At 37.6% G+C, this 20264-nt stretch overlaps 1 protein-coding gene across 1 annotated transcript; it reads right to left on the bottom strand.

The window, feature by feature from the left end:
• Positions 1-400: 400 nt before the first annotated feature.
• Positions 401-20060, bottom strand: LOC143578956 (protein transport protein SEC16A homolog). Its single transcript, XM_077062393.1, has 14 exons — positions 19033-20060; positions 17965-18925; positions 11440-11739; positions 9953-10078; positions 9432-9554; positions 9153-9311; positions 8326-8454; positions 7596-7730; positions 7358-7485; positions 6750-6858; positions 6355-6666; positions 6113-6259; positions 3984-4279; positions 401-1150 (listed from the first exon to the last, which is right to left on the bottom strand). The coding sequence occupies exons 1-14, from the start codon at positions 20058-20060 to the stop codon at positions 679-681; spliced, it is 4425 nt and encodes a 1474-aa protein (XP_076918508.1). The 3' UTR covers positions 401-678.
• Between the last annotated feature and the right edge of the window lie 204 nt (positions 20061-20264).

The raw sequence follows: 20264 nt of genomic DNA, 5'->3' as shown, positions 1-20264 counted from the left end.
GAGCTCGTTTTTGGGTCAAGTTCAAAACCAATATTGCATGAAACATCATTTAATAAATGAATTAGGCTTGGACTTTCATAACTCAAAAGCTCGACTCTGGTTCATGGTCCGGTCTGGTTGGAACGGAGTTGGTTCTAAAGAATCCCGTTCCTATTCTAGTATCATCAAATATTGGTATGAAATTTGTTGCCATTGTGCATATTTAAACCACGCGAATGCATAATACCTTTAAAGCGCAGTTTATCAGAAATAAACACCCCTCATGAGTCCCGTTGATTTCAAACGCAATAGTATGTTGAGAACTACATAATACAGACATTCTGCATAAAAGATAATCAAAAGTAGTGAGAGAAATAGTGATAGTTTCATAACCGTTTTGTGTATTAAATTTAAAACAACAGGTACGAATACATCATGTGGTTCTTGCGATTTTCAACGTATTATTGGTTCTGGTTGTTAAAATAAGGTACATCTGTATATATATTTAAAGAAATATAAGTTGCAATCACCATCTCACCTGTTTTACCAAAACAATAAACTTTTGAGATTCTTTCAAAGGAGGAAATAACTTCATCCTTGCAAAAATGAACTATACAGCGGTAGCTCTTTCTTCTTCATAACCACTACTACTCTCCACACAATCATGGTGCTTTTTAGTTTACAAAAAACTTATCCACGTTAAAATTCAACTTCAAGGAGATCATCATTAGAGGAGTGTGTAAACCCAGTCCCGCGCAGCATAAACATATGCTGATTCATACCTCCAACCGCCTTCTGTTCACTACCGGTACCAGAAACCGAAAGATCTTGATTCAAACCTCCACTCCATGAAGATGTTCTTCGTGACATGTGATCATAAGAAAATGATGACGTGGATGTTGATGATGATAATAATCCTCCTTTTGATATGTCATCCATTGACGCAAATTTCTGCAGGCCCATTGCTGATTGGTTGGTTCCAGAAGAAACCATTGGAGTTTGGTTATCAGGAATGATATCGGCTGCTGTTTGTTCGGATGCAGGGGCAGCTGTGGGAACAAAGAAGTTTGGGTTCGGGGTGGGACCCATTTTCGGTTTGATAGGTGGAACGGAAGGTGGTTGGAATAAGTTGGTAGCGTTTCCACCTCCTTTATTGAAAGTATCAACATACCTGTCAAAACATGTGCCAGATTTAAGTTTTAATGCTTATATAAAAGGATTGCTTTTTGTTTATATATATGATTGTTTAGGAGTCAAAATTCAGTTTTAGATAGCCGGTTTCATACCATCTGGAACAAAACTAAGTACTAAAGTATAAAAAAAGAAAATCCACTCAAAACGTGGTATAATATCATATTTACCCAACCAAAAATCATAATAACAAATATACCCATTTTTTAAATATGACATTCATACCTGTTGGGTTAATTGTTTGTTCACGGGCCAACGGGTCAGTAGCCGGTTAATGGGTCATGGGTCAGTAACGGGTCAGATCCAGTTTATTTCTTTCTGCAGGGTTTTCAGTTCAGCAAGTTTATAATTTGTTTTTAATTAGGGTTAAGGGTAAAAGTAGTCAGATAATGGATCATGTTTTCTATCTTTTAGGAGTGGGCCACTTCATGTTTATGCTACGTGTGTACGGGCTACTTAGTCGCTTGTTTAGGGTTATTTTATTCAGTTGTTCTTGCTTAATTGTAGTCCGGTTTCTATCGATGAAAAGAGTCGATCAAATTGTTTGATCAAACCAGTATTTTGCTTTGTTATCATTTATCAATCTGCAAATCTAGACTGATAACCAACAATTGGTATTAAAGCGGAGATCGATTCGGTTGTATTCTGATTACTGGCGACTGATCAGAAAGTTGCAAGGCTGCAGCAATCTGAGGTGTCTGGTCTGCAGTGAACGGCGGTTTAAAACAGCAGGAGGAAGGTGGCAAAAGGTGTTTGCAGGTAATAATTTCAACAGTGTTTTAATTGATTATTCATCTTTGACAGAGCAGGGATTTGCGAGTATGGTTCAACCGGAGAATCAAGCTTTGGTCACCGTTAAGGAGAACAACACTGTGGATCTTCGATGCCCGGTGTTGTCGTCCACAAATTACATGGTATGGGCCAGAAGATGCGATTATTTTCAACGTTCATGGGATGTTGAACATGATTGAACCAGGAACAAATTTGAATGCCAAGAAGAATAATTTGGCAAAGCTCTCTTGTTCCAAGCTATACCCAAAGAACAAGTTTTGCAAATAGGGAATCTTGAAACCGCAAAGGAGATGCGGGGTTCTCTTAGAACCCGTCATTTGGGAGCGGGTTGGACCCGTGAGGCAAGACTTCAAACTCTAATGGGAGAGTTTGAAAATCTCAAGATGAAGGACCAAGGCATCATTGATGAGTTTGCTGACAAGTAGTCTGAGTGAAGAAACAAAACTGGTTAAGAGGTTTCTTAACGGGTTGCCTAAACATTTCATTCATATGGTGGCTTCTATATAACAGGTTGTAGACTTGAAGACAATCGCTTATGTTAACGTTGTGGGCCAGTTTAAAGCTTCTGAAGATTGGATCAAGGATGAGGAGATCCAAGCCAAGCAAAATCAACTTCTATTTGCAAATTCTGATGAAAAGGCAAAAGAACAGGAGCAAAGGTGTGAGCATTGTGGTTGTGGGGGCCTGAATCGTGAAACGAGGAGATGGTCGAGTACACCAGAACAAGAGCAACGTTGAAGTGCTACAAATGCAATGAATAGAGGCAATATATATCCGAGTGTCCAAGATGGGAAAGCCAAGAAGCAAATTTAATAGAAGACGAACCAGTGCTAGTAGGTTAACAACAAATGAGTGCAGTGAATAAACGATTAAGGGAGTGATTGCTGGGTTAATCGTTTGTTCACCGGTCAAGTAGCGGGTTAATGGGTCAACGGGTCAAAAACAGGTTAGATTCGGTTTATTTAGTGTTGCAGAAGAAACTTTTAATTCAGCACGTTTATTATTAGTTTTTAATTAGGGTTAAGGGTAAAAGTAGTGGGTTAGATTATGGGCCATGTTTTCTATCTTTTAGGAGCCGGCTACTACACGTTTATGCTACTTGTGTATGGGCTATTTTCTCGCTTGTTTAGGGTTGTTTTATTCATTTGTTCTTTGCTTAATTGTATTTCAGTTTCCGTCAATGAAAAGAGTCGATCAGATTGTTTGACCAAACCGGTGTTTTGTTTTGTTTTGTTTTGTTTTGTGTTCAATATGCAAATCTAGCCTCATAACCAACATAAACTAGGTTAGAAACCCGTGTATTTCAATTCACGGGTTGAATAAAGAAAATATTAAATGGTTAGTAATGAAGATTTAGAAATTATAAAACGATATTTTGGAATAAGACATGATTCAAATCAAATACCTCACATAAGTTAGTATATTTGATCTAATATTTAACATACTACGTTTTATTACTATAAATGTGAAAGGGTGAAATAAGAAAAGCGAGAAAATGAATCCTGGGCTCACAGAATTGTGACATGTGACACAACCAGTTACTTATTTATTAGGTGTGGGATGTATTTACCAATTCTTTTAACCTATTTAAGTGAATTTTTAAACATCTTTTTTACACATATATGTATGTCCTTTTAGGTCATTTTAACTTAGAATTTGGGACACAGCATAGATTTTAGAAGTTTAAACAGCATAACCACATAAAAACAGTATTTTCTAAAACACTGTCTTAATTATATAGCTCATTGTTAGTCGTATAAAAGAAATACCAAACTACCCTTTCTTGTAACTTAACTCACGATAAAGTCTCGTTTCAAAATTTACACAGAAATGCCATTATACCTATTAATTCCTTAAAATAATCAAAACTTGTCAAACAACATCTGATTATCTAAACATATAGTCACATTCAAAGTGCAAGCCCAAGCACCATCACAGTGTTTAAAACTATGCAATTATGCATAACATGAGAGAGAGAGAGAGAGAGAGAGAGAGAGAGAGAGAGAGATAAGTTGAGTTACCTAGCTCGAACCCCAGTCCTTCCACGTGCAGAAAACTGGTTTGTGGTGGGTGGAATAAGTGGAATGCCTGATGTATGACTAGCAGGACTTGGGCTTGCAAATTCAGAGTTCCCGTTGGTCATAGATTCAGTTCGTAAAGCAGTTTTTAAGCTATAATCTGGTGAACCGTTTTGGAAAGTCGCCATTGTCGGTGGTGGAGCAAGGGTCGATTCCTCTGCTGGTGAGTCAACGCCTTCTTCTACCCACCTTTTTAGTTTCTCGTCATAATAGAATTTATTTGTGTCGCCCAATTTTGCCTACAAACATAAATGTGAACTGGTAATTATAGTTACTGTATTGTTATTATTAATAGGGTTATTTGAATATGGCCCATGAGCCTGAGATAGGGTTTTCTAGAGTTTGAGTCAGCTGTCATAATATGAGGGATCGTGTATAGGGGTGCTAACGAGCCGAATCGAGCTGAGCCGAGCCAGAGTTCACCTAGAGTCAAGCTCAGTTCGCTTAATGTATGAGAGGTCGAGATTAAGCAGGCTTGTTTCGACTTCTATTTCTAAAGCTCAAGCTCGGCTCGTGAGTTGTTTTTCAAGCTTAAGCTCCGCTAAAGCTCAGCTCGGCACATTGACAATTTATTAATTAATTTATACACATTATAATTGGTTGATACTTGATATATATATTTGAATTATAGTTTATATGAATAATATAATATATATTTTTTTAGTTACTTTTATCATAATTTTATGTATAATAATATTATTATAAATTTATATATTTAAGATATAAATACAAATTATATGGAACAATATGGTCGTTAAGGCTTGCAAGTTGGAGTCAGACTCGTTTGTTAAACAAGCTTACTTCTAGGCTCAAGCTCGAGCTCAAGATCAAGCTCGTTTAAGCTTGACTCAATTCAAGTTGTTAGCGAGCCGATCTTGAGTAGCTCACGAACGGCTTGGCTCATTTACACCCCTAATCGTGGGGTGAGAATTCAAACAAATCCTACCTCTATTCAGCCGATTCATGTCAAGACACAATTCTATAGATTTTATTTGTAACAAGTTGTGCATGATTAACATCTATGAAAGTTGACTTCAAGACAAGTGTTATTATAGTTATAGTATTATTACTAGAAGTGTTTATTTGTATATGTCCCACGGGCCGAGATACGGCTTTTCTAGGGTTCTTTCCCGTATAAGGGTTCCTCCATTGTAATTATTTAGTAAATTTAATCATGATATACAACTAGAGGGTCATTTACAACCCATGTACCTATAAATGGGACCTTTTGGTAATGTTCTATATCTAACGGTCACGATATTCAGTAATATGATTTAATTTAACAAAAAAGGAAACACATCACATACAACTTGTTGAAAGCTATCTTAAGCATATTTAAATGCATAAAACCTCCTAATCGCTTTTTCATGATAGAGAACGCTTTTTTTTTGTAAAAATATGGTTTTTGTGATCATATTTTGAGTATTCTTTATTCATAAAAGTAAACAAGATGTATAAAACTATTTTTTGCAACTCAACCTAACCCAAACATCCGACCAAACCCTCTTGGATGCATACTTCAAATTACCTATTTTGACTAGGGTGTGCACGAGCCGAGCCAAGCCCAAACTCGAGCTCGGGCAGTTTTCAGCTTTATTTCTAAAGCTTGAGCCCGGCTCATAAGTAGTTTTTTCAAGCTTGAGGTTGGTGTGTTTATATATTGATTTATTTATATTCAAATTTACTTTGTATATTTTTATAATTAAAAAATTTATGTATAACATAATATATATTTGTTAGTTATTTGTAACATAACTTTATATATAAAAATAATAATAATAATTATTATTATTATCATTATTATTATATGAAGATATATTAAACAAAAATTGTAAACATAATAGCCTTGTTTAGGCTCATGAGTCAGCTCGATAAATGCAGCTCGGCTCGTTTATTAAACAACTTATTTTGAGTAATTTCCTGCTCCTTTAAGCTAGAATCGATTTGAGCTATCATCGAGCCGATCTCGAGTAGCTCACGAGTGGCTTGGCTCGTTTACACCCCTAATTTTGACGTTTTACCTAAAGGCCCAACCCACCCGTTTTCCCGCCTCTATGCATAATAAGCGCTACCTGTTTGTCGTTGCGAGGCTTTAATACCATGCTAACCGTCTTTTGTAAAATCCCAGAGCCAAAAGCGAACCGACCAAATCGTGAAGTATTCCCAGAACCTTTTCTTTGTGAATCAGTTGAATTTTCCTTTAATAAGTCATCCTGATCCTACATCATTTTTTTACAACAAATATAACTAAAACAAAAATTAATTATAATAATGGGATGAGAAACAATAATATTGACACGAATATTATCACAACCTGGTTGGTAGATCGACTAAAATCAGGTTCTGAAGCGCTGCGGCTATGCATCATCCTTCGGTTTCCATCAGCTTGATTGATTTGCTCCATAGATGGTGATGTCACTAATGATGACATCGCCATTGTTGATTGGCTGGTAAAAAACCTAAGACCCTTTTGTGGTGGTTGTTGATGGTTGTTTTGCATGGTGCTGCTAGACGTTGATGTGACAGGTGGCGTTGTGCCGCCAACAACACGATGTGCACTGCTGTCAAAAAGATTGAGCAATTTCCCAACTATTTTACCAGGAGCTAAGTTTGTAGAAAACCCACCCTGCAAAAAATAAAAAATAAATAAATAAAATTTAATTATTTGTTTTTTAGTTTAGGGGAGTTTAACAAAATAGAACATCATACCTGTTGGTGAATTTTTATTCTATCTTCTAAGGATATAACCAATTGTCTCCATGTTTCCACTTCAGGAATTCGTCCGGTTTTTAAGGATTTCGTTATGGCTTGACAGTATCTGAATTAAGATGATATCGTGTGAGATCGTGAATCTTTTGGCAAGAAGTTAGGTTATTTATTAAAAGAATGAACATGAACATATGTCTTGTTTGTTCAGTTATGCTCGTGAGTATTAGTTCATTGAGATTGTTTGTGTTCGTTAGTTTAAGTTTGTTTAAGTTTGGTCGTTAATATATTCATTTGAAATTTTTTGACCCATTACAACTTAGTTTAGTTTTAGTAACTTTTTAGGCTCAACACATTGTTCTTCGCACTACTTTTAACGAGTTTTAGCTCTTTCATGTTCGTTCATCTTTGTTTAGTAATGTTCGTTCGCGAACCATACTGTTAACGGATGAACATAAACGAACACAAGCATGTTCATTTTCTTCACGAACAAGCACGAACAAGAAACCCCTGTTCATTTAACCATTCATGCTCGATCGTTTGTTTGGTTAAATTTATACGAACAAACAAAAACCTTGTAAACATGTGAAATAGAAAAAGATTAAACATACTTTAACGAGTCCGCCACTCTTCCAACTTCAGCCAACATGTGAGCGTAAATAAGTTTATACGGTTGGAATGGTAGTAACATGAATTGAGAGTTTCCAAGCACCTTTGAATATTCATACACCTCTGTCCTCTGTTTGCATTCAAAACACAAAATATTATTATTTCAACAAACCAATAAAGGGTATAGAAGTAAAACTTCAGAATACTGAAAATATAAATTGTAGCAAGATGAGGCGGCACCTGAATAGCCTCAGGGGACGCGTATGTACGAGGATGGTTCCAGTGATCTACACCAATGAGACACATCCTGGCACTGTCTGAATATGGTTCAAAGTTTGTTTCTGCAACTAAGTAGCAAATGTGGGCCGCAATAATCTGCATCATTTTTTACAGTTATAAAAACAAATATGTAGGCTTAGGTTCTCTACAGAACTCCAAAAAGTTAAGAGCTTAAAGAACTCTTTACAACCAATCATTTTAGGGTTAGGTTCTCTACAGAACTCCAAAAATTTACTTTAAGAACTCCTTACAACCAATCATTTTATTTTATTTATTTTTTATATTTGATATTATTTGAGGGTTGTTTTAGGTAGTTATATAATTTATTATACGTAACTTTTGTGACTACATATATGTAATGACCAGTTTACATATGTGTTATAACAAAGTTACATATATGTGTAATAAACAATTTAAATAAGTGAAAAAACCAATTTACTATATACAATGAGAAAACTACATATAATAAATGACAAAACAACCTTTAAATAATATTACTTACGTCACTCCTTTATAATTTATTATATTTTGTGATTACATATATGTAATGACAAGTTCACATATGTGTAATAACAAAGTTACATATATGCGTAATAAAAAAATTACATAAGTGTAAAAACCAATTTTCATATATATAATGAGAAAACAACATATAATAAATGATGAAACAACCCTTAAAAATATTACTTACGTCACTCCTTTCTTTCCACAAACAATCTCCGAGATGAATAAGAACTAATTCATCATCTGTTCTGTTGGCAGTTATTACTGCCAAATTATCCTTCCAGTCATCAAGCATACTATTAACACTAGATTGAGCCTGTTGCAAAATAACAACTGATGTTATGTAAGTGAAACACGAAATGATGTATTACAAAGAGCATTATTATTAAGAAAATAGACTTTGGGTGACTTTCAACCTAGGCTGGCAAACAAACTAAACATTTAGTGAACTATTTGTGAACCATTTGACAGAAAATTCGTTTATTTACAAAATGAACAAAAAAATTGGTTGTTTAGTTAACCAAACGAAAATGAACACATACCCTGTTCTCGTTCGTTTATGTTCATTCGTCGGTTTATGTTTGATCAAGTTAAAATTTTTAAACGCATTACATGAATACAATGTAGTTTAGTTTAATAAATTTTTAGGCTCAACGAATTAATGTAAATGCTTGCTTTGATTGTTGTTTGCTCAGTCATGTTCTTTCATCTATGTCCAGTAATGTTCGTTCGTGAACCGTTCGTTTATTTACACGATTAATGAATAAACATAATGAACACAAACACATTCATTTTCTTGACGAGCGAATATGAACAAGCAACCCTTTTTCAAACCCTTTGAATGTTTCCACAATTTGACTCACCTTAGGGCTTAGACAATCATAGCCCAAATTGACCCGTTCATAAGTCAATGAATATATACTCTTCATAAACTAAGTTATGGTATAAAGTGGTAATAAAGAAACATGACTAAATTAACTGAACAAAACACAAATGATTAATGTCATTCATTACCCGTGTAGGTTGTTGGAACATATTTACAGCACCATCTGTCATAGCATCAGTTGCGAACACATCTGCTGGTTGACCAGCAATAAGTAGGCATAACGTCCGCAAAGGTGATCCCGATACAAACTGGGCAAGAGCCATTTTCTTAGCCGTGTCTACATAAAACTGCAATAACAATTCCAACCAATCACACAAAGAAAGAAAATAAATAAGATTCACTACAAAAAAAAATATATTTATGTTTACAAAGTGTATTCGTGACTTCATGTGTGTGTAAAGAGAGACCTGATCACCAAGTTGGGCTGCAAGAACAAGTGCGGGCCCCCACAAGTGGCCTTCTTGTGCACGCATAAGAGCCTCTTTCTTTTTACCAGAAACAAGCAGAGTTTGGACTTCAGCAGCGGTTTCCTAAATTATAATACACACATTATACATGTTTATTAGTTTACGTTTGTTTAACTTAGTTCGTTAACATATTCATTTACATTTTTTTGTCCTGTTACAGCTTAGTATAGTTTTAATAACTTTTCAGGCCCAACACATTGTTTTTCACATTACTTTTAACTAGTTTTAACTCAGTTATAGGCCATGTATGTTTGTGAATCGCTCATTCATACTGTTAGCAAACAAACATGTTCATTTTCTTAATGAGCGGCAAAACCACGTTCGTTCGGTTAAAGTTAAACATATAACTTAACTGGATAAACACTAACCTGCTCATTTCGTGTTTGTTTGGTTCGTTTACAAGCCTAGGGTATGATGCTTTTCTAAGTAGCAGAAAGGGGGGGGGGAAGCGAAATAAATACCTGAGTTTGTACTTCTGAAGGTACTTGTTGCAAGCAATGGCCAAAAGCACCATGATTGTTGTATTCTGCAGTGTTTTTCACGGATGCAAACAGTCTAGCAACAGCTACTTCAGGAGCATCACTTTCCTATTTGAAGCATCAATAATCAGTTATCACTTTACACTGGTAGCAAAAAATTTGTCGACTCGTTTATGTAGAACGCAATATAATAATAATAATAATAATAATAATAATAATAATAATAATAATGTGACCTAATTTAAATTGACCTGATCAGTGTAAGTAGGAGTGGCAATTTTAAACCACTAAAGAATGGATTGATTTGGTTTAAATAGCTCTTGTGGTCTAAAGTAAAAGAATTAGTTAAAAGGATCAAAGGTTGACAAAAATATAGTTGCAATGTTGCATTGCTAAAAAACATCCTAAATCATTTTAATCAAAATTAGATATTTAGTTACTGAAAAACAGATACCTATCTATATATAATCAAAATATTTGGACCAAAAAGTGCTCCAGGCCAACCCAACCCAGCCAATTCTTAATAAAAAAAATGTTTCCAAACTGCCTGACATGCCTGTTTTGTTAGGGGTGTTCTTCTGTTCGGGTTTTCAGTTTATTCGGTTTAGTAATTTATTCGAACGTAATTGAAAACCAAACCGAACCACAGAAAATAAGCATGTAACTGAATAAGAATTTTGTTCACCTTCGGTTCAAAGCCGAATAAACCGAATCGATTTTTTAGCTAAAAATATTTTGTCAAATAGTTTTGTATTAACTTCTTTAGTTTTTGTTATCCACTAGTAACATATAAAGTCAAGTTAATTTGGTATAATTTTTTTATCAAGTAGTTTAATTAATTCTTATATAGATATGTGACATTTTATTAGCTTTTATATTGCGGTTAAACTGCGACCTTATTATTAATATTATTATAATTAGTAGTAGTTTTTTTATATAACTGTTAAACTTTTTTTTTTTTTTTTTTTTTTTTTTTTTTTTTTTTCATACACATGTTCTTAGAGCCGAGGGTCTCTCTGGAAGCCACCTCTTTATTCCTTTGGATAGAGGTACGGTGTGCCTACATCCCACCCTCCCCAGACCCTACCTATAGCTCTGCTGTCGGTGGGATTTTACTGGGTATGATTGATTGATTGAATAGATATGTGACATTTTCTTAATAAAATATTTCCGATACTCGATTATTCGGTTGATACGGGATATTCAGTTATAACCAAATTCAAAATTTTCATAACTAAAAGCCAAACTGGTTATTTGGTTCGGTTGTTTCATTTTCAAACCGAACAAGAATTAACCATTGACATAACAAGTATAATCGAACTATTCCATAAAAAGACTAGAGAAAAGTGCTACATGAAAACAGACCACCAAAACAGAATATAACAATATCAAACATGATAACATCATAAACTACAATGCCAATTATGGTTACTGATAGAAACAGAAAGAAACTGATATGTCCATTTTACCTTTAAGCCAGCATCTGAGCCAAAAGGAGATCTAAATTTTCCATAATGTTGTGACGCTATTTTCAGCAGAGAAAGAAGCAATCTTTGAACTCCACCTTTGTTATGATCCATATCAGATGTTTCAGAGTGTGTGATCCTGTCATCAATCCACTTGTTCAACTCTTTGCTGCCAACATTTCCACCGGACAGTGGGCCCGGAAACTGGTGCTGGCTGAGAGTGTGAAAATAGTCATGTACATCTGTTCCTCTGGTTACCACTTCTGCTAAGTTAAGAACTGAAATTGACCCAGAATTTGATTCCTTCAACAAAATAAAGACTAGAGAGTGAATAAAGATATTTAATAATAACAACAACAATAATAATAATAATAATAGCATACTAAATAATAAAGGTGGATCCAACAAAACTAGTAGAGGTGGATTGACTGAAACACTTTTCGTTCAGTATTTTTACCCTTTCTATAGTGTCAAAAACGGTTACAAGAACTATGTAACTTTAATGATTGAAAAAGGTAGGATGTTTATTGACTTTTTTTTTAATAATACAATGGTGAACACTCCTATATATACAAGGAATAAACCCTAATGACATCCAATAATCGGCCCATGGGCTTTGTCTAACTATCTAACTATATGCGGGCTAAAACCCGATATGAACTAACTAACATTCCTCCTCAAGTTGGAGCATATATGTTAATCATGCCCAACTTGTTACAAATAAAATCTATTTGAGATTTCCGAAGAGGCTTAGTGAGAATATCCGCAAGCTGAAAGTTTGTCTTAATATGAATCGGTTGAATGGATGGAGGATCTGTTTGTGTGCCTACTACCCGGTCTCTGGTAAGATGGCAATCAACCTCAATGTGTTTCGTCCTCTCGTGAAAAACTTGATTCTTGGCTATATAAATGGCTGATTGATTATCACAGTATAGCCGCATCAAGTCTTTAGAAACAACTCCAAGTTCTATTAGAAGACGACGAATCCATGTCATCTCCGATGTTACATCTGCTATAGCTCTATACTCCGATTCAGCGCTCGATCTAGAAACCGTGTGTCGTTTCTTACTTTTCCATGACACAAGATTTCCTCCGACAAACACACAATACCCAGTAGTAGATCGTCGTGAAATCGGACAACCTGCCCAGTCTGCGTCTGAGAAACCTGATATCCGACCATCTCCCTCTTCTGTGAAAGCTCCCACTCGACAATGACCCTGATCAGAATATAGGATGCCAAGGCCTAGTGTGGCCTTGAGATATCTTAAGACACAAAGAGCAGCATCCCAGTGACTGGTGCATGGTTCAGCCATGAATTGGCTCAAAACACTGACAGAAAAAGAAATATCCGGTCGCGTGACAGTTAAATAATTAAGTTTACCAACCAACCGTCTGTATCGCTCGGGATCCTTCATCGGATCCCCTTCTTTTGGGAGGAGCTTCTTTGTAGGAAGCATTGGGGTATCAACTGGTTTGCAACCCAACAAGCCGCATTCAGTCAACATATCAAGGACATACTTCCGTTGAGAGAGAAGTATTCCTTGTGGAGAGCGAGATACCTCTATGCCGAGGAAGTACCGGACCTAAGTCGCTAACCTGAAACTGAGTCTGAAGGAACTGTTTGAGTTCAGTGATCCCAGTGGTATCGTCACCTGTGATTATGATGTCATCCACATAAACAATTACAATAATCCTTTTCCCTTTGTGGTGTCTAAAAAAAACAGAGTGATCGTATGCACTACGAGTCATCCCGAACTGTCCCATAACACTCGAGAATCGACCAAACCATGCCCTGGGAGACTGTTTAAGACCATAAAGAGAACGACGTAGTCTGCAAACTTTCGAGGCCTCCTCCTCAACAATAAACCCTGGTGGCTGCTCCATATACACCTCCTCCTCAAGAACACTATTAAGGAAGGCGTTCTTGACATCAAGCTGGTGGAGCGGCCAATGATTAATGGCAGCAAGAGCAATGCAAATACGGACGGATGGCATTTTAGCAACCGGCGAGAAAGTTTCATCATAATCAATGCCATATGCCTGAGAATAACCCTTGACGACCAATCGCGCCTTTAAGCGATGTAAAGAGCCATCCGGGTGCAGTTTGACCGTGAATACCCAACGACAACCAACAACACGCTTCCCTACAGGAAGCGTTTCAAGATCCCATGTATGATTGGATCTAAGAGCCCCCAATTTCCTCCTCCATAGCCCGCCTCCATCCTGGATGGGCAAGAGCTGTCATCACATTCCTGGGAATCGGGTAGGAATCAAGGGTAGTAGTGTAGGCATGAGATTCAGGAGACAGATGAGAATAGGCAACATAATCGTGAATCGGGTAACGGGTGCAACATCGAGGCTCTTTGCGAAAGGCAATAGGTATATCAGGAAAAGGGGCACCTGGAGGATCATATGGTGTAGTGGAGGTAGGAATAGGTTCGGGAGTGGGTGGGGGGAGGTTGGTCTCAGAAGCGGGAGGTGGAACTGAGGACAAATCATGGTCCGATTGGGAATCAGGAGGCTGTGACGAGTGATTACGACGTTGACGACTATATGGGAAGAGTAGAGGTGAAGGGTCTGTCGGTGGACCCGTAGGAGCAGGATCAGAAGTAGTTAATACTGGGGAATCTGGTATACTGGCATGGGAAATGTGGGGATGAGGATAGAGGTGGGTAGATCAAGGTCGGGGAAAGGGTCAGACACAGAAGTGGTAGGCTAGAAAGTAGGGACATGACTCATGAAAGGTGACATCGGCACTAGTAAAGTATCGGTGAAGAGGGGCTATAGCACCGATACCCCTTTTGAACTCGGGAGTAACCAAGAAAGACACAACGGATAGCTCGGGGGTCAAGTTTAGTGACCGTCGGACGATGATCATGAACATAAGCCACACAACCAAAAACTTTAGGTGCTAGAGGAAATTGAGTGCCTGTAGGAAAAAGGATAGAAAATGGTGTTTTACCATGAAGAACGGGTATGGGCATGCGATTTATTAGATATGTGGCAATGAGAACGGCTTCCCCCCAGAAGCGATGTGAAACATGAGATTGAAATATGAGTGTGCGAGCAACATCCAACAGGTGACGATTTTTGCGTTCAGAGGCACCATTTTGTTGGGATGTATATGCACACGAGGATTCATGAACAATCCCATGGGTGTTTAAGTATGATGTGAAGTCGGTGGAAAAATATTCTTTTGCATTATCAGATCGTAGAGTTTTTATTGTTGTGTTAAATTGGTTTTGAACATAAGCATTAAATTCACGAAAGGTGGAAAACACCTCACTACAAGATTTCAATAAATAAACCCAAGTAGCACGAGAATAATCATCAATAAAGGTAACAAAATATTCAAAACCCAATGTAGATTTAGTAGGGCAAGGGTCCCATACATCAGAATGCAAAAGTTCAAAACAACCACTGACTTGACTAGACACTCTAGGGGGATAGGGACGCCTGGTGTGTTTACCAAGCAGAAATGACTCGCAATGAAAATTAAAAGACGAAAGTGGTAAATCTGGTCTCATTTGCCTCATAACCGCTGTAGAGGGATGACCTAACCGGCAGTGGTCCTCTTTGACTTTTGAAACGCAAGTGTTTGCTGTAGGACGTGGCGGGAAGGTTAAGCAGTAGAGGCCTCCTGATTCAAAACCTGTGCCAATCAGCCGGTTCATCCCCAGCTCCTTAAAGATACAATGAGTAGGATAAAACTTAGCAAAGCAATTATTTTGTTTAGCAAGTTGGCTCACGGAACAAAGGCTATCGGAAAATTTAGGAACAAACAAAATAGAAGAGAGGTTTAGGTTTGACGAATTGGTGACGGATCCAATGCCAAGGACGGGGCAAGTAGATCCATCAGCAAGTCGAACTGGCTGGTGGGAAACTTTGTGTAGGCTAGAAAGGATATCGGGGTTCCCAGTCATGTGATGAGTAGCACCTGAATCAATAACCCAAGATGAAGTGAGACCAGGAAATGTACCTGAATTGGCCGTATTTGCGCGTGGAGCGGGGGCGGGTGTCTGAGAATTTAGAAGATGCTGCAGTCGACAATAGTCTTCTTCACTAAACATGTAGGCCGGAGTAGCAACCGGATCTGAAGCCTCACCGGTGGCAGCCATGCGAGCTTTGGGACGAGGAGGTGGCTGGCTTCCTGTGGGACGATTTGGGGAATCCCATTTAGTGTGACCAGGTTCCTTGCAATAGTGACAGACAAGACCATTACCTCGTCCAATACCCTTTTTGTGGGTCGTATGAGAGCCTCGACCAACACCTTTACCAGTAGAGGTATACATAGCTGATGTGTCTGTAGGATTTGCATCGTGACCATACATCTCCCGTAACATATGATAAGTTGATTCAACAGAGGATGTAGCCGAAGGGTTACTCAGCAGTAAGGGTCGAGCGCTCGAATACTTGGGTGATAAACCGGCAATGAAAGTCATGACATCCATCTTGGTGTTTCGCTCCTCCTGGACCTGTAAATCAGTAATGGGTGGATATGCAGCACGAAGTTCAACCCGGAGTTTAGAAAATCGTGTAAAGTAATCGGTGAATGTAGAATCGCCTTGTTCGGCTTTGCCATAGGCCTGGACCACAGAATATGCATGAGATAGAGACTCTTGAGCCGAAAAGGATGAAGAAAGGTGATCCCACATCTTCTTCACAGTGGAAAAGTTTTGGGCAATAGTGAGAATTTGTGGTTCCATGGCATTCCATAGTGCCATTTGTATTCCACTGTCATCGATACGCCACTCTCGGGTAATCGGATCTGGAGGTAGCTTAGTGAGATGGTCGTCTTTGTCCACACTAGTAAGGCCTTGTTGGACAAAGAGACTCCACGAACTCCAATTTTTGGAGTCAAGCTTGATGGGAATGCGTAGAACAGCAGAGTAGTTGATGATTCCTGGAGCAATCTGAGTTTCTGAAGTCTTGTTGGCCATAGAAGCTGAAGATTTGAACACCGAGCAAGAACTAATACACGAGCCGGGGCATTAAAATAAAAGTGTCCGAATCGGAAAACTATCACCACAGGGAGGTTCGGAGGTGAAAAACAAGACGTCTGGAAAAAGTCCGGTGGCCGGAAAAGTGGCCACGCGCCGTCACTCGCCGGCGCGTAGGTGGCAATGGCGGAGCGGTGGTGGCGCGTGGGGGCGCGTGCGGTGGTGGTTTGGCGGCTGCTTTTCAGGAAATGTAAATCAAGGCTTTCCTGTGACGATGGTGGCGGTGATGGTAGGGGATGTGTCGAAAAAAAAAGGATTTTGTGACTGAGCAGGAGGTGGCGGCAGCTAGGGTTTGTGCAGCGAGACGGACTTCGTTTTCAGATCTGGATTCTGATCAGGTGGCGGCTAGGGTTTGGATCGAGAGTCGTAGCTCTGATACCATGAAAAAGGTAGGATGTTTATTGACTTTTTTTTGAATAATACAATGGTGAACACTCCTATATATACAAGGAATAAACCCTAATGACATCCAATAATCGGCCCATGGGCTTTGTCTAACTATCTAACTATATACGGGCTAAAACCCGATATGAACTAACTAACAATGATAATCAACTTTTTTAAGGAAACGATTAAAAATTTTATACATCAAAAATTCAAGCTACTTTACTATCAACTAAAAGTGTGCATGAAACTGAAAAACCGAACCAAAATAATTGATTACTGACCTATGCATAAACCAACGGTTTGGTTTTATGTTTTAGTAAAAAACGAATTTCCGGTTCGGTTTCGATTTCGTGTGTAATTAAATCCAAAAAAACGAACCGATTTTATGGATTTTCATTTTTAATTTTGAATGTAAGCAAAATATAAGAATTTAACAAATAGTGTAACCCAAATATTTTAGCCCAAATGTATAATAATTAATTAATCATTAATTAACAAAAAGATTTAGGGCCCAAATTCATTATTCCGGGCTGATTTTTTTCATCCCAAAAGTTTCAAGCACCAATGGTAAAACCAAAAAAAAAAAAAAAAACATACCAAACCCAAACAAAAACCAACGGTTTGGTTTTATGTTTTCGTAAAATCTGAATTTTTGGTTCGGTTTTGGTTTTGCACAATCATTAAAAAAAAACAGAATTTCCGGATTCTCGTGTTCTATTGTGAATGTTATGTAAGTACATCATAAGAATTTAACAAAGAGCGTAACCCATATATTTTAGCCCAAATGTATAAAATCAATTACTTAATAATTGTCAAATAGATTTAGGCCCAAATTCATCATTTTGGGCTCATTTCTTTTCGGCCAAAAACTTCAAGCCCAAACGGTAAAACCGAAACCGAATGGTTTTCAAAAAATCAAAAACCGAATTTTTGGTTTTTGGTTCAGTCTGAATCCAAAACCGACCATGCACACCCCTACTTTCAATCCATTTGACCCGTCTCCATTTAAGCTGTTTTGTACCCACAGGGATAAAACTTGTTAAATCATACATAAGTTAACAGGCCAATAATGCGACCTCTAAGCATACTTACTTGCGAATTCAAAAGATTTTAGTGAAAAGGAATTCAAATATACGGGTACCTGGCCTCCATAGGATGCATTCATGAAATCGCTACTATCTTTCATCACAATAAGTTTCCCACCAAAACCAAAAGCAACCAATGCATGAGGCGGGCAACCAGCAGACGACCTTCCTGCACTAGAACCATGTGACATATGTTGACCGCTTTGAACTGGCTGCGGCAAATAGCTTAACTGGTTCTGATTATCATACGCCGTTTGCCCATTCATGGTCTCACTTTGCTCCAATGGTTGATTGTATGGAACAAACGATTGAGATCCGGAAAATGCAGCAAATCCATTATTAAACTGCTGTTGGTTAACATGGTTAGCTACATGTTGACTGTTTTTAAAGTCTTCAATAGGGGCATTATTGTCAACGATATTAGGTTGCCATGTAGTTGAAGAACCATTCCAGTTATAATGTTGTTCCTGCCCATTATATGCTTTCTGTTCATGCTTATAATGAGTATTACGTTGTCCAAACTCGTTTTGATTGACCGGATCCTGAGCTACAACAGTTGACTTTGAATTATTATTGACAACATTAGGTTGCCATGTAGTTGAAGAACCATTCCAGTAATAATGTTCCTGCGCATTATATGTTTTATGATCATGTTTATAATAAGTATTACATTGACCAAACTCGTTTTGATTGACCAGATCCTGAGCTACAACAGTTGACTTTGAATGATCATTGACAACAGCATTAGGTTGCCATGTAGTTGAAGAACCATTCCAGTTGTAATCTTGTTCCTGTCCATTATATGTTTTCTGATCATGTTTATAATGAGTATTGCTTTGACCAAACTCGTTTTGATTGACCGGATCCTGAGCTACAACAGTTGACTTCGAATTATAATCATCCAACGAACACCATTCTTGAACATTCATATCATAATACCAACCAGGGTATTGAGGATCAAAAACCATATGTGCAGGATACTCCTTACTAATATCTTGTGAACTCCAGTTTGATAAACTATCAGTATTGTGATTGGATTGAGTAACCGAATTCCAATTTGTAGCATCTTTAGTCTTAACCGTCTCTGCTACACTTTCCACAAAAGATTGATGCACGTACGAAACCTCGGGTTTCGGATGGATTGAGTAACCGAATTCCAATTTGTAGCATCTTTAGTCTTAACCGTCTCTGCTACACTTTCCACAAAAGATTGATGCACGTACGAAACCTCGGGTTTCGGATTTGAAGCAGTCCAATCAGAAGTAGCATCTGCGTTAACGTTATCAACCACTTGTGCATACGATGTTTCGTTATAACTTTCATCTACTTGATACCACTGGCAAGTGTTTGCATCATACCTCCATCCAGGATAAAGATTCTCCCAGTATTGACTACTCTTAGGATCCGCAGAATCTGTTCCAAGATCTGACTGACCCACCTGTTGTGAGTAATCATCAACATTGTTCACCTGCAATGAATCATCAGCTATACCTTTTGACTCACTGCTAACAAAATTATCCTCGTTCCCTATGTGGTCAACCGAATCATCTCCAAATTCATTAAAGAAATCAGGATATGATCCAGAACCAAAATCACTCCATTGCACCTGTTTAACACCAGCAGCAGCAGTACCTCCAATTCCATTATTCAGATTCTCAATTTCCGTAGTATAATCTTTTGTACCTGATTTCCCTAAACCTTCAATACTGGTTCCTAAATCACTAACACTCAAATTAGCCAATAGCTCGCCATCATGAGAATGAATATCCTCTTTTGATGATAATGTAGGAGGTTTAGTACCTCCAATTCCATTATTCTGATTCTCATTTTCGGTAGGATCATCTCCGGTACCAAATTTCCCAGAATCTTCAATTCCAGATCCTAAATCACTAATACTCAAATCTTTGGTACCTAATTTCCCCGATTCAGTTCCTAAATCGCTAACACTAAAAGTAGCCAATGGCTCAGCATCAGTACCTTCAATTCCATTATGTTTATTCTCTAGATCATCTTTAATACCTAATTTCCCCAAGTCACTAACACTCAAATTAGCCAATGCCTTATCATTAACATCATCTAAATCATTATCATTATCATCAATGACTAACTTATCGAAAAAATCTTCATCGGTATCCTCAACAAACTGAGCCATCACAAAACCTAATCAAAATTGAACCTAATTAGGTTCTAGATCCGGAACGAGAACTTACAAAAGTTGAGTTAAACTGCTGAATTGAGTTGAATCGGACGGAGATAATATAAGATCTGGTAGTAATGAATAAATTGGAATTGAAAATGTTACCTTTGGAGAGTGAGATGCAGCAATTGGAAGATGATTGATCACCTTAACGATTGC

The sequence above is a fragment of the Bidens hawaiensis genome, unplaced genomic scaffold (assembly GCF_021521415.1).
Source record: "Bidens hawaiensis isolate Kalapana, Puna unplaced genomic scaffold, B.hawaiensis_p1.1 tig00029401_1, whole genome shotgun sequence".
NCBI classification, from domain to species: domain Eukaryota; kingdom Viridiplantae; phylum Streptophyta; class Magnoliopsida; order Asterales; family Asteraceae; genus Bidens; species Bidens hawaiensis.
Note: the sequence above shows the minus strand (reverse complement) of the source record. Positions and strands in the feature narration are given on the sequence as shown.

Excerpts from the sequence above, each read along its gene's own strand:
- LOC143578956 (XM_077062393.1), bottom strand. The coding sequence starts at position 20,060 with ATGGCTCAGTTTGTTGAGGATACCGATGAAGATTTTTTCGATAAGTTA. Across the intron at positions 9,555-9,952 it reads CTTCAGAAGTACAAACTCAG|GAAACCGCTGCTGAAGTCCA; the intron begins GTATTTATTTCG and ends ATTATAATTTAG. Across the intron at positions 1,151-3,983 it reads AGGACTGGGGTTCGAGCTAG|GTATGTTGATACTTTCAATA; the intron begins GTAACTCAACTT and ends ATGTTTTGACAG.